The sequence below is a fragment of the Trifolium pratense genome, linkage group LG3, assembly GCF_020283565.1.
Source record: "Trifolium pratense cultivar HEN17-A07 linkage group LG3, ARS_RC_1.1, whole genome shotgun sequence".
Taxonomy (NCBI): Eukaryota; Viridiplantae; Streptophyta; class Magnoliopsida; order Fabales; family Fabaceae; genus Trifolium; species Trifolium pratense.
In genome coordinates, this window is record NC_060061.1 from 11,381,108 (window position 1) to 11,393,200 (window position 12,093).

The 12,093-nt window shown below is 32.7% G+C and overlaps 2 protein-coding genes across 2 annotated transcripts; one reads left to right on the top strand and one right to left on the bottom strand.

The window, feature by feature from the left end:
* The first annotated feature begins 4,663 nt into the window (after window positions 1–4,663).
* LOC123914255 (probable amidase At4g34880) lies at window positions 4,664–7,572 on the top strand. The gene is made up of 5 exons (XM_045965339.1): window positions 4,664–5,220; window positions 5,941–6,152; window positions 6,242–6,478; window positions 6,754–6,952; window positions 7,042–7,572. Exons 1-5 carry the CDS (start codon window positions 4,669–4,671, stop codon window positions 7,402–7,404), a joined length of 1,563 nt encoding a protein of 520 aa, XP_045821295.1. The 5' UTR covers window positions 4,664–4,668; the 3' UTR covers window positions 7,405–7,572.
* Window positions 7,573–7,641: 69 nt separating this feature from the next.
* Window positions 7,642–11,944, bottom strand: LOC123914253 (mitochondrial dicarboxylate/tricarboxylate transporter DTC-like). Its single transcript, XM_045965337.1, has 5 exons — window positions 11,851–11,944; window positions 11,606–11,661; window positions 9,313–9,482; window positions 8,014–8,228; window positions 7,642–7,932 (listed from the first exon to the last, which is right to left on the bottom strand). Exons 1-5 carry the CDS (start codon window positions 11,884–11,886, stop codon window positions 7,855–7,857), a joined length of 555 nt encoding a protein of 184 aa, XP_045821293.1. The 5' UTR covers window positions 11,887–11,944; the 3' UTR covers window positions 7,642–7,854.
* Between the last annotated feature and the right edge of the window lie 149 nt (window positions 11,945–12,093).

The following is a 12,093-nucleotide window of genomic DNA, read 5'->3' on the forward strand; positions in this document are numbered from 1 at the left end:
ATTGATTTTTCTGACTTAAAAACCATTTCTTGAACAAACTAGACATATATAAGGTTGGAATTAGAAAGAAATAAAGTCGTGGATGTAATTTGAGATATAAATTGAAGCAAATGAAAGAACCTTGAGAGAATCTGTTGCATTGCATCTACATGGCAAGGAATGGTGCTTCCAGTTGAAGTATCCACTGCCAGTACCAAAGCTTGATGGATGGAGATGGAGGGAGACATCACTGGAATTTGGAGCGAAATTAAGGGTCTCTCTATTTTAGCTTAAAAAAATACTACTACCTCCGTCCCTATTCAAACTATTCATTTATCTGACTGTATTGTTTTAATAATATCTAAATATAAATATTAACATATAAGATCTCGTTCAATTTATTTTGATGAGTATTTTTAAAATATTAAATTTTTGGCTTTAATGCAGTTTTGATCCCCGTATTTTGAAAAATCTGAACTTTTGATCCCCCTATTTTAAAACTCAGCACTTTTGATCCCCCTATTTTAGTTTTTTGTTAGTTTTAGTCCCCCACCTCAATTTGGTAAAACTTTTGCTAATGTGTCATGCTCACTGATGACGTGACATTGTACATGTGGACAACTTGCTATGATGATGTCAGAAAAATTGGTGACACACAATATTTGACCTATAGAGATGCATGTTTTGCAATGGGATTTCTTAAGATGATCGTGTTTACATCACTGCAATCAAAGAAGCAAAAGATTGGGGCTCGGGACACTATCTAAGGAAATTGTTTGTCCACATGCACAATGCCACGTCATCAGTGAACATGACACATAAGCAAAAGTTTGACCAAATTGAGGTGGGGGACTAAAACTAACAAAAAACTAAAATAGGGGGATCAAAAGTGCTGAGTTTTAAAATAGGGGGATCAAAAGTTCAGGTTTTTCAAAATAGGGGGATCAAAACTGCATTAAAGCCTAAATTTTTATAATTTCTATTAATAGACAATTAAAAATATTAGTGATCAAAATTGTGCATTGTCGTATGTGCACTGGTCAAACAGGTCTTATAATTAGAAACACAGGTAGTATATTTTTACCTTCCCTCCGTCCCTTTTAATAACAACATTTTCAAAAATGACGGGTATTAACAAAAATTATTGGAGTAATAATTTTGTCACAAAAGTATGTTACTATTACTAAATTACCCTTGTATATTTTTATTTTTATTTTTTTTATAAGCACCCTTGTATATTAATACATTCATCGTTCATTTTTGATATTCCAAGACAAATTGATAATATTATTAAGGGGTGTGTTTGGAAAAAGGGTAATAAATTCATCTTAAGAATTTGTAAAAAGTTTTATATTTAGGTACTTATTCTTTTGTAAAAGGGCCTTATAATTAAGGACGGAGGAAGTAGTAATACTACATTTGTTCCTAATTATAAGATCTTGTTTGACCAATGCACAATTTTGATCATTAATATCTTTAATTGTCTATTTGTAAAAATTATAAAATTTAATATTTTGAAAATACTTATCAAAACAAATTGAACAAGATCTTATATGCTAATATTTACCTTTATATATTATTAAAAAAATACGATCAAAACAAGGTAAATAAATAGTACATTTTTGTCAAACTAGGTCTTAGACCATATACAATAGGAGTTGAAAGTTGGTGTTGAAAGGATGTTGAAAGTTGAAAACCATTGTTGAAAAATGATGTGGATGAGAGAAGTGTTGAAAGGGTTCAACATAGTTGAATGTGGAGAGAGAAATCTGATCCTGACACGTGTAGCGTTTTGATTGGTTGGCTGGATTTTTATCACATTAATACTTTGAACTCAATTATTTCATTGCAAATTATTTTTTAATTTTTAAATTTTTTTACCAAAATTCATGATTTTTTTTTGTCTATAAATAGAGACTTGGTTCATTTGATTTGGACACAGAAAATAAAACCTAGTTTTTCACTATCTTAATCTTATTATTATCTTTCTATTAGTGTTTATTTTGAAGTTTTAGTATTTTTTTTAGTGAAATGGATCACAATAATCATTTCAAATTATTTGTATCGTACTAATTATCTTGCTTGTATGTTGCATTACATTTTAAATTATTTGTATCATAGTAATTACCTTGTTTGTGTGTTGCATTGCATGCATTTTAAATTATTTGTATCCTTGATTTATATCATATAAATTATTTAAATAAATTTTGTTTTTATTAAAAAACTAAAAAAATAAATTGTTAAGTGTTTATTAATTATTTTAATTTAATTTTAATCGATAATTGTAATTTTATGTAATCATAAAAACAAAAATATAAATTTAAATAAGAATATGAAATAAAAAGTGGTGAGGTAGAGTGTTGAATAAAAAACTATTGGAGAGGGTAAAAGTTGAATGAATGTTGAATTATTAGATGGAAGAAAGAAAAAATAATGTGGAGTGTTGGGAGTTAAAAAAGTGAGTGTTGAGTGTTTAAATCATTGTAGATGATCTTATAATTAGAGATAGAGGTAGTATTTAATAACTTAGATTTTTTTTTAATAAATTAATAACTTAGATTTTCAGTTTTAATCCAAACCATCCAATTGTATTATTTCAATGTTTCACAGGTGAGATTTAATTGAGCCTCATCCCTTTTTTTCTTTTGTTTATTTTGAACAAGTTTTTTTTGTTTCTTTCTTTTGTTATGTGAGCCCTCATCCTTATTTTTATAGATTTTAATTTAATAAAAATTACATTTTTTTAAAAAAAAAATCTCTCAATAATGGCTTTATTGATTCTTATTAAATAAAGGTGTAACAAAATAATAAAACATGTAAAATGATTGTTTTGTGAGAAACTATTTAAACAAATTTCACATTTGACTATTTTTTCTTCAAGCGATTACATTAAGGAATGACTTTGCTTCTTAGTTGTGGGTTTCTTAACAACTCTAAAAAACTTTAGTATGGTATGTAGGGATATTTCACTACTAACTTAAAAAAGGGTCATGCTAACTAGTGTCCCCGGGGCACTAGTTAAGGATACAAAAAAAGCAATTTTTGCATTGGAAATGACACTTTTTATACTTTACAAACATTGACTACACAAGTTTCAATGTAATTTTACTATAATTAGTATCCTTAACTAGTGCCCCGGGGGCACTAGTTAGCATTTTCCCTTAAAAAATCATAAAAATAAAGGAAAAACATGAGTAAAAATTACTTAAATAGTTTGAGTTTTTACCCCTTAAATTGAGTAGGGATGGCAACGGGCGCCCATGGGTGCGGGTTTGACACTTACCAAACTCACACCCGAAATCATCACCCAAACCCAAACCCAAACCCAAAGACTGTTCGGGTGGCAAAACAACACTCACGCCCACACCCATTGGGTTCGGGTTTTTTCCACCCAAACCCAAACCCACAACACATTTAAAAATAATTTGCAAATTTAAGAAATTAAATTTCAACATAGACTTTGAATTAAATTACAACTAAAATTAAGGTCTTCCAAAGAAATTCAAACATAGACTTTCAAGAAATTACAACATATACTTTCAAGAAATTAAATTACAACTAAAATTTAAGGTCTTCCAAGGAAATTGAGGGAGACTATGGGGGTAATTAGGTAATTATAAAATATTTCGGGTGGGTGTATGGGTTTCGGGTGTGGGTATGACTGATACCAAACCCACACCCATATTATCGGGTGTCACCCGAACCCAAACCCAAATCCAGTCAAATCGGGTTTCGCCCGTTGACTTGAGTTTGGGTTCGGGTGGGTCTCTCGGGTTTGGGTTTTTTTGTCATCCCTAAAATTGAGTATAAGCTTTTTTTTTTTTTTGAAAAGAGTATAAGCTTGATAATTGACAAATGCTAGCCTTGTTGGCCAAAAATCGTAACCTAAAGATCATTTACCTTAATCGGCTATTTGCCTTAATCTAAGACTAATATCTATATAAACATGGGGCATGATCAGAATGTCTAAAAGTCTTGGCAATTATCAAGCCGATTTCAGCCGATGTATAATTCATCGTTAAGTGTAAATAAAACATTATTTTTATTTATTATTACTTCTCTGTTTCTTTTCAGGAGTCGTTTTGAAATAGTAACATCACGAAATGTATTTTTTCACATTTTCTTCTTATTATATCCTCGTTTTAATTCACCAATAAATTTAAGACAATTTCTCTTTCCAATATATTTAATATGTTATGTACAAAAAGAATAGCTTTCCAAATATATAATATTATTTAACTTTATTAAAAATGATAGGAGTAATTGATAAATAACATAATTGACAAATCGTATTCTTAAAATACCGAAACGACAGTTAATTAAGAATAGGGAAGGGGGGAGTTATTTTATTAGGGGTCATGCTAACTAGTGCCCCCGAGACACTAGTTAAGGATACAAAAGAAGCAATTTTTGCATTGGAAATGACACTTTTTATACTTTACAAACATTGACTACACAAGTTTCAATGTAATTTTACTATAATTAGTATCCTTAACTAGTGCCCCGGGGGCACTAGATAGCATTTTCCTTTTTTCAATTGTAAGATTCTAAATTGATGTTTTTTTTTTTGCATTTGATAACAGTGATTCTATTTTGAACAACAGTGATTCCTGATAAAGATAATTTGATAAATAAGAAATTATTATTTATTTATCCACTAATAATGATTCACAAGTGGTTTCATGACTTATGGATTCATCACTTGCTTCTTCTTTCTTCCAATTCCTTTCTAAAATCCTTCTACTACTTACCTTCCCTTCTATGTTGTCACCAACATTTTCAACCACTGAATTCTCTATTATCAAAGAAGCAACAGTACAAGATCTTCAACTAGCTTTTCAAACAAACCAATTAACATCAAGACAACTTGTTGAATTCTACCTCAACCAAATCAAAATCCAAAATCCAATTCTCAAAGGAGTCTTGGAAGTGAATCCAGATGCACTAGCACATGCAGATAGAGCTGATTATGAGAGAAGAGAAAAACCACCAAGTTCTCTTTCAAGGTTGCATGGAATTCCCATTTTGGTTAAGGATACCATTGCTACTAAGGATAAGTTGAACACTACTGCTGGTTCTTTTGCACTTCTTGGATCAGTGTTGCCAAGAGATGCAGGTGTTGTTACCAAGTTAAGGGATGTTGGAGCTATCATATTGGGGAAGGCTACATTGAGTGAGTGGTCACATTACAGGACTTTTGAAGCTCCTAGTGGTTGGAGTGCCAGAGGTGGACAAGGAAAGGTAATTGAATATATCTCATTTTAGTCCTCGAATGTGGCTTTAGTTGGTTTGTTTAGTCTTGAATGTGTCTTTTGTTGGTCAATTTGGTCCATTAAATTACTGATAAAAGTACATTCTTTTCAATAGCATTGCAAATCATGTATTGTAAATGGTGATCGTCTCTTACTTGTAAACTCATGTTCAGACCAACTCACATCGGATATGGGACCTCTTAACATAGTCCATCACGCCCGGCACTATCGGGCTTGGTGCGTGGATATAAATGGTGAGTGGCCCGAATAGCGGGTGGCCCAACAGATCTTCGAGAGACTCTGATACCATCATAGAATTGGGAGTTGGGTCTAACTCAACCCTACAAAACTGGCGTAAGGTGGGGATTGCCTCTTACTTATAAGTTCATGTTCAGGCCAACTCACATCTGATGTGGGACCTCTTAACAATATTTGCCTAGCTATTCAATATCTAAAAAGTCATATAGATTTGTATAGTTTACTACTTACTATGCTTAATATGGATGCTACCAGTACCGAGTAATTACATAATTGCAAGTCAACAAAGATTATATATAGCTGAATGGCTCAAGATTGAGTGAGGGATAAATCAAACTTTGCAATAAGGCTTTCTATGTTAAGTGAAAAAAACTAGATTTATATGGAGGCCTAATGCCACATGGCTTTATTTGTCTTTTTCTGATTGGAACTTTGGTATGAATGATTCTAGAATCCATACACATTGGACGAACCGTGTGGATCAAGTAGTGGATCAGCAATATCAGTAGCAACAAATTTGGTGAGTGTGTCACTTGGTACTGAAACCGATGGCTCAATTCTATGCCCTTCAAGTATGAACTCGGTAGTAGGTATCAAACCAACAGTTGGTCTCACCAGTAGGGCAGGCGTAGTTCCAATTAGTCCCAGGCAAGACACCGTTGGGTAAGCCTATATAGCATTTGTCTGCATTTCTATTGCTTTTAGTGTATGTATTTTAACGCGTGTAACATAGATTGTATGGTTTTGTACAGGCCAGTTTGCAGGACTGTATCAGATGCTGCTCATGTTCTTGAAGCTATAGCAGGCATCGACACTTACGATAATGCAACAATTGAAGCATCAAAGTATATTCCAAAAGGTGGCTATGCTCAGTTTCTAAAGAAAGACGGACTAAGAGGAAAGAGATTAGGAGTAGTGAGACGGTACTATGATTTTGGAAATGACACCTTTCTGCATGAAACTACACCTAAAAACGTTAAGGTAACCAAGTCTGAAGCCATTATTGTCAAGTAGTAATACTTATAATGAAGCTTTAATGAATGAAGATCAAATCAACTAAGCTGATAAAGTATAAATGTCATTTGACGAACAATTTTCAACATTATTTGTGTTGAATCTTCCTGTGTACATAACCTAATTGGAAGAAGTAGCTACATTATCGATCACTCCTGAAAATATATAGTTACAAGAACCACACTGCAGACTTATTTACAGTAAACTATGTTAGAATTTTGAAGATTGATAACATTGATGTAATTATCAGGCAAAAAGGTGCAGCTGTGGTCGACGATTTGAAGATTGATAACATTGATGAAATTATCAATGGTCAAAGTGAAGCGATTGCTTTGAATTTTGAATTCAAACTATCATTGAATGCATACCTCAAAGATTTAATTACTTCACCAGTGAAAAGCTTAGCAGATGTGATAGCCTTCAACAATAAACACCCACAGAATTGGTCAGTATACATGTGATTTTTTTTATGGATAATTGGATATTAATTAGTTTTGATTATGATATCATCTTATAATTGTTGTATGAAAATTTGTAGGAGAAGATGGAGTATGGCCAAGATGTCATGGTGGAAGCCGAAAAGACTGACGGAATTGGGGAAGCACAGACACAAGCATTGTTAAACTTGGCAAGATGGTCACAAGATGGGTTTGAGAAACTGATGAAAATGAATAAACTTGATGCTGTGGTAACACCTTTTTCATCATTTAGTAGCATACTTGCAATTGGAGGTTATCCTGGAGTGAGTGTTCCAGCAGGATATGATGAAAAGGGTATGCCATTTGGAATTTGCTTTGGAGGTTTGAAAGGGTCAGAACCAAAGTTGATTGAAATTGCTTATTCATTTGAGCAAGCAACTTTGATCAGAAAGCCACCAAAAGTTGGGATGTATTTGAAATAAAGCTGTCTCAACTTTCTACCTTAATGCACTGTCAAAAAAAAATTACCTTAAGATACTACTGGTATTTTAACATTTTGCACTTAAGACAAAAAATTGTCCTATACTAATAAGAGATAAAAGTTTCAATTTTGGTCCAAACCGTGATCCTCCTACCAGTCCAACGTCAATCACCACCGGACCAACTAACGGTTGGTAGTTAGTTAAGCACTTAATTTTGTATATATAAAAATTGCTACCACATTAAAGAAAGAAAATGGGACATAAAATAATTTACCTATAATTAACACAGAGACAGATACAGATTTTGAGTAATTAGTATTCTAAATCTTCAACTTATCAGCAGCTTCTCACTAATACATATTTTATATATACTCTAACAAAGTTAAAATGATAAGCCATGTTAGTACTACACATCCCTCCATCCATGATGCCATCACCTTCAACATCTCTTCATGCTTCTGAGGTCTTCATCAAAGATACATGCCTCTCCCATGTCTGACGAAGCTGGTTGAGAAACATACATGCCACCTGTCATGAACAATAGATAAACTTCAAAATACCATCAAATATAAAAGTTAATAATAGTAGCAGTAGTTAGAAAAACATTACCAAGCAACTAGGAGAAATCTGTTCACAATAGAGAAGGAATTCGGTGTAAAATTTGAAGAGCCCTCCTGCTTTGAAAGTTTTGACAGCACAATCAACAAAGCCAGTGTATGGATATTTTCCTTCAGCATCAGGTTTCATCTTCTGAATCTCAATCATCACATATCTAACTGGTAAAGAGCAAGCAGCTGCAAAGAAAATTGACGCAAAATTTGCACCTAAAAAAGATACATTACCAAATTAGTGTTCAATAAAGGAAGAAATCTTGAAATGCAAATAAAATGAAACAAAAACTATTAGACAAAGTTTATTAATATCGGATGACCGAACCCGGAACCTAAGGTGGCAAAACGGGTCCGACCCGTCAGGCTGGCCCGTTTAACCCGTCATTTTTGGTGGGTTGAGCCGAAGTTTTGAGCTAGGACCCTTTAGTTGGCACATCCCGCTGAACTCGCTTAAAAAACAGGATAGGGGAGAGGAGGAATGGGCCGAGCCGGCCCGCGAGTTACATAAAACATATCTTGTTCTTCTTTTTTCGTGACTCGTGAATCATACAAAAGTCTTAATAAAATGAGGTGGTCCAACTCAATAAAATATAACACTTATTTAAATAAATTTAGGTTTTTTTTCTATTTATTTTATATTGTTGAATTTGTTTTTACTTTGAAATTATTAACGTTCGATTTATAATGATGGCGTTGATTCATGTATTAATTATGTTGAATTTGTTAACTACGAGTATGTTGTTAGATTTGTTGATTTGATGGTGTGTTGGTGTTTGATTTGTCTCGTAAGTTGATTTTTTTTTCATAAATTTGTTTGTTTTCAAAAATTTTAAATAAAATCAGCATTCTTTTTTGTAACAACACACAAGTGTCAAAATGAAAATAAAATAAAAAACAAAAAAACTTTTGTCTTTGACCGGTCAACTCGTCAACTCACTTATCCGTCAAAAAATGCAACGGGGTCAGCTCGCCAACTCACTTGTCGGTTACCTAAGTTGATCCGCCTCATCTCATCCTGCTTTTAGACGGATTTAAGCTAGACGAGCATAAGTGGGATGGACTTACCAGCTTTGACACCCCCGAAGAACAATACAGTGGGATAGCCGCTATTGCAAAGAATAGAAATAGCACAGAAACAATACATATGAAACCAACACTATACATATATACTAAAAAAATAATTAAATAAACAAAACCAAAGAAGCAGAAATAGTAATAATTTGCAAGCATTCAACACTAAACAATAATTTTGGCAATAAGTTTAAGTAAGATTAGTCAACTATATGAAAATACTTACCAACCACAGCAATGATTTCATGTAGACCAATGGTATCCTTGATGAACTCAACACAATGAAAAAAAGATTCACACGTTCCAACGGATCTTATTGCAATAAGAGCAATAAATTTCAGAAGTGGCAGACACCTATCATCATCGGTAGTCACACCAATTGGCGTATCCAGGAACCTGAAGCAGGAGTTCATACTATTTTCTTTCAAAAATATTTTGCATCAAAATGTCTCTTATATTCTAGTTAGCAATTATTTTTTGAATGAATTTTTTTTATTGAAAACTGCTTAAATTAACATAGTTTAAAATAATATAAATGGAAAATATTTTAATAAAAAACATGATATATAAAAATGTTCTACAAAAATTAATAGTTAGGTTAGTGCCTTACAAAAAAGTGTTAGTTAACTATATAATTATTTTACGGGCTTAATTAATTTTATAATTGTTATAATGGGTCAAGTCTATGAAATACAAATGAAAGAAATCACTATGCACACATTTGTTTTTTATTATTAGATCAATAAATTTCATCATTAGGTCAAATGACAAAAATAATACTCTACTCATTCTGATTATTATTATAAGCAAAAAAATACTTTTTAAGTTTATTTTTTGGTACAAACTTTTTAAGTTTATTTAAAAATTGGTGTGTCTGACATATGTTGTATTAAACTATGTTAAAATAATAATAAGCAAAGGAGTATTTTTTTTGCTTATAATAATAAGCAAAGGAGTATAATTTTTTTAAAATAATTTAAAGGTATTTTTGGAATGATAATTGGTGTGGATCCATTCTTTCTGAGGTGTTTAACATTCCTTCTCACATCAGTCAAGCTCTCACTTCCACTGTTAGTGATTACATTCACAATGGTCAGTGGAATTTACCCCCTCAATTGTCTCGACAATTCACTGCTATCAGCTTTCTTGTTCATCAAGTTACTATCCCTACTGTGCCCTCTAAGGACAAATTGCTTTGGAAGCACACTGATTCAGGTGAATTACAAATGAATGATGCATATTGTTTCAAAATGCAACCTCTTCAAGATTTACATTGGGCCAAAGTTATATGGAGTCCTGATATACCTCCCTCTAAATCTATTCTTGCTTGGAGGCTGATGCATAATAAAGTCCCAACTGATGAAAATCTTAAATCTAGAGGTTGTTATTTGCCTTCTATGTGCAATCTTTGCTGCAAATCTGAGGAGTCTTCCTTTCATATTTTCTTTGAATATGAGTTTGCTGTCAATATTTGGTCATGGTTTGCAAGCTGTTTGGATATGGTAATGCACTTTACCTCCATGGAGGATATGTGGAAGATTTGTGACATGAATTGGTCTCCTCAGTGTAAGACCGTTATTACCTCAGCTTTGGTCAATTTGCTTAGCTCTATTTGGACCGCTAGAAATCACGCCAGGTTCAATGATAAACACACCAACTGGAGATCTTCGATATCCTTGATTGTTGCCAATACTTCTCTTTCGGGCAATCACTCTACAAAGACCTCTTCTTGCTCCATTAGAGATTTCATCATTTTGAAACATTTTAATGTAAACATTCATCATCCTAAAACTCTTGTCATCAAAGAAATTATTTGGCAGCCTCCTTTGTTCAATTGGGTTAAATGCAATATTGACGGTGCCTCAAAAGGCAATCCTGGCTTAGCTGGGTGTGGAGGTATTTTTAGGAATCAGAATGCAGATTTGTTGTATTGCTTTGCTGAGCCTTTGGGCATTGCTTCCTCATATCAAGCTGAACTGTGTGCAGCAATGTCAGCTATAGAAGTTGCTCACAAAATGAAATGGCATAACATCTGGATTGAAACTGATTCAGCTCTTGTGGTCCTAGCGTTCCAAAACTCTAACTCTGTGATTTCTTGGAATTTAAGAAACCGATGGAACAATAGCATGTTTCTCTTTGGTCAATTGAATGGCATAGTGACTCATATTTACAGAGAAGGAAATCAAATTGCAGACTCCCTTGCAAATCATGGTTGTGCTTTATCTTCTTTCACTTTTTGGCATCAAGCTCCTGTGTTTATTTCTGATAATTTAGCTAAAAACAAACTAGGTTTCTCAAGCTTTAGATATTGTACTTGATGGAGTTTCGATTTTATGTCCCCTCCATATTGTATGTCGTTTTCTCTTTTTAATATATTTGGGGTTGGTTAAAAAAAAAAAAAAAAAAAAGTTCTGAATAATGTGATCACATATTTTAGAAAATGAAAAAATAAAATGTTTTCACAAAGTAAACTGCAACTAAAATAGCATGTTCTGAATAATGTGATCATAACAACTCACAGTTCAAGTCGAGCAATAAAGGATGTATACTTCATGAGTAACATAGCAGACAGAGCCTGCATAAAGTGATTCAGTTTACTTTAGGGTTTAAATTAAACACCAAAGATAAATAACAAAAACCAAAACCTAAAAAATCATCCTACATTAAAAAGACAGACCAAATCCAGGAAGATTAAGCAAGCAAGGTTCTATGATTGCAAAAAAATTGAAACAAAAATCCGAAAAAGGAGGAAGAAATGAAAAACCTTGTAATAGGCATCAAAAACTTGATACTTGAGCATGGTGAAAGTGTCCTCTTGCAGCTGATGTATGTGAGAGTTACTTATGCTAATTTTTGGTGCTAAGTTAGGTGCTTGCATTAATTACTTAATAAATGCAATTCACTAATATAACAGAACAGGCAAAGGGAAAAAAATAATTTGGTTTTGTTTATAGATATAGGAGTTGTCAATATTACTTATTTGGCAAAGGGGGAAATTTTTTTGGTT

Coding starts and splice junctions, on each gene's coding strand:
- LOC123914253 (XM_045965337.1), bottom strand. CDS start 11,886: ATGCTCAAGTATCAAGTTTTTGATGCCTATTACAAG. Junction 8,229..9,312: donor TGAAATCATTGCTGTGGTTG/GTAAGTATTTTC, acceptor TATCTTTTTTAG/GTGCAAATTTTGCGTCAATT. Junction 7,933..8,013: donor AGATTTCTCCTAGTTGCTTG/GTAATGTTTTTC, acceptor TGTTCATGACAG/GTGGCATGTATGTTTCTCAA.
- LOC123914255 (XM_045965339.1), top strand. CDS start 4,669: ATGGATTCATCACTTGCTTCTTCTTTCTTCCAATTCCTTTCTAAAATC. Junction 6,153..6,241: donor CCCAGGCAAGACACCGTTGG/GTAAGCCTATAT, acceptor GGTTTTGTACAG/GCCAGTTTGCAGGACTGTAT. Junction 6,953..7,041: donor AACACCCACAGAATTGGTCA/GTATACATGTGA, acceptor GAAAATTTGTAG/GAGAAGATGGAGTATGGCCA.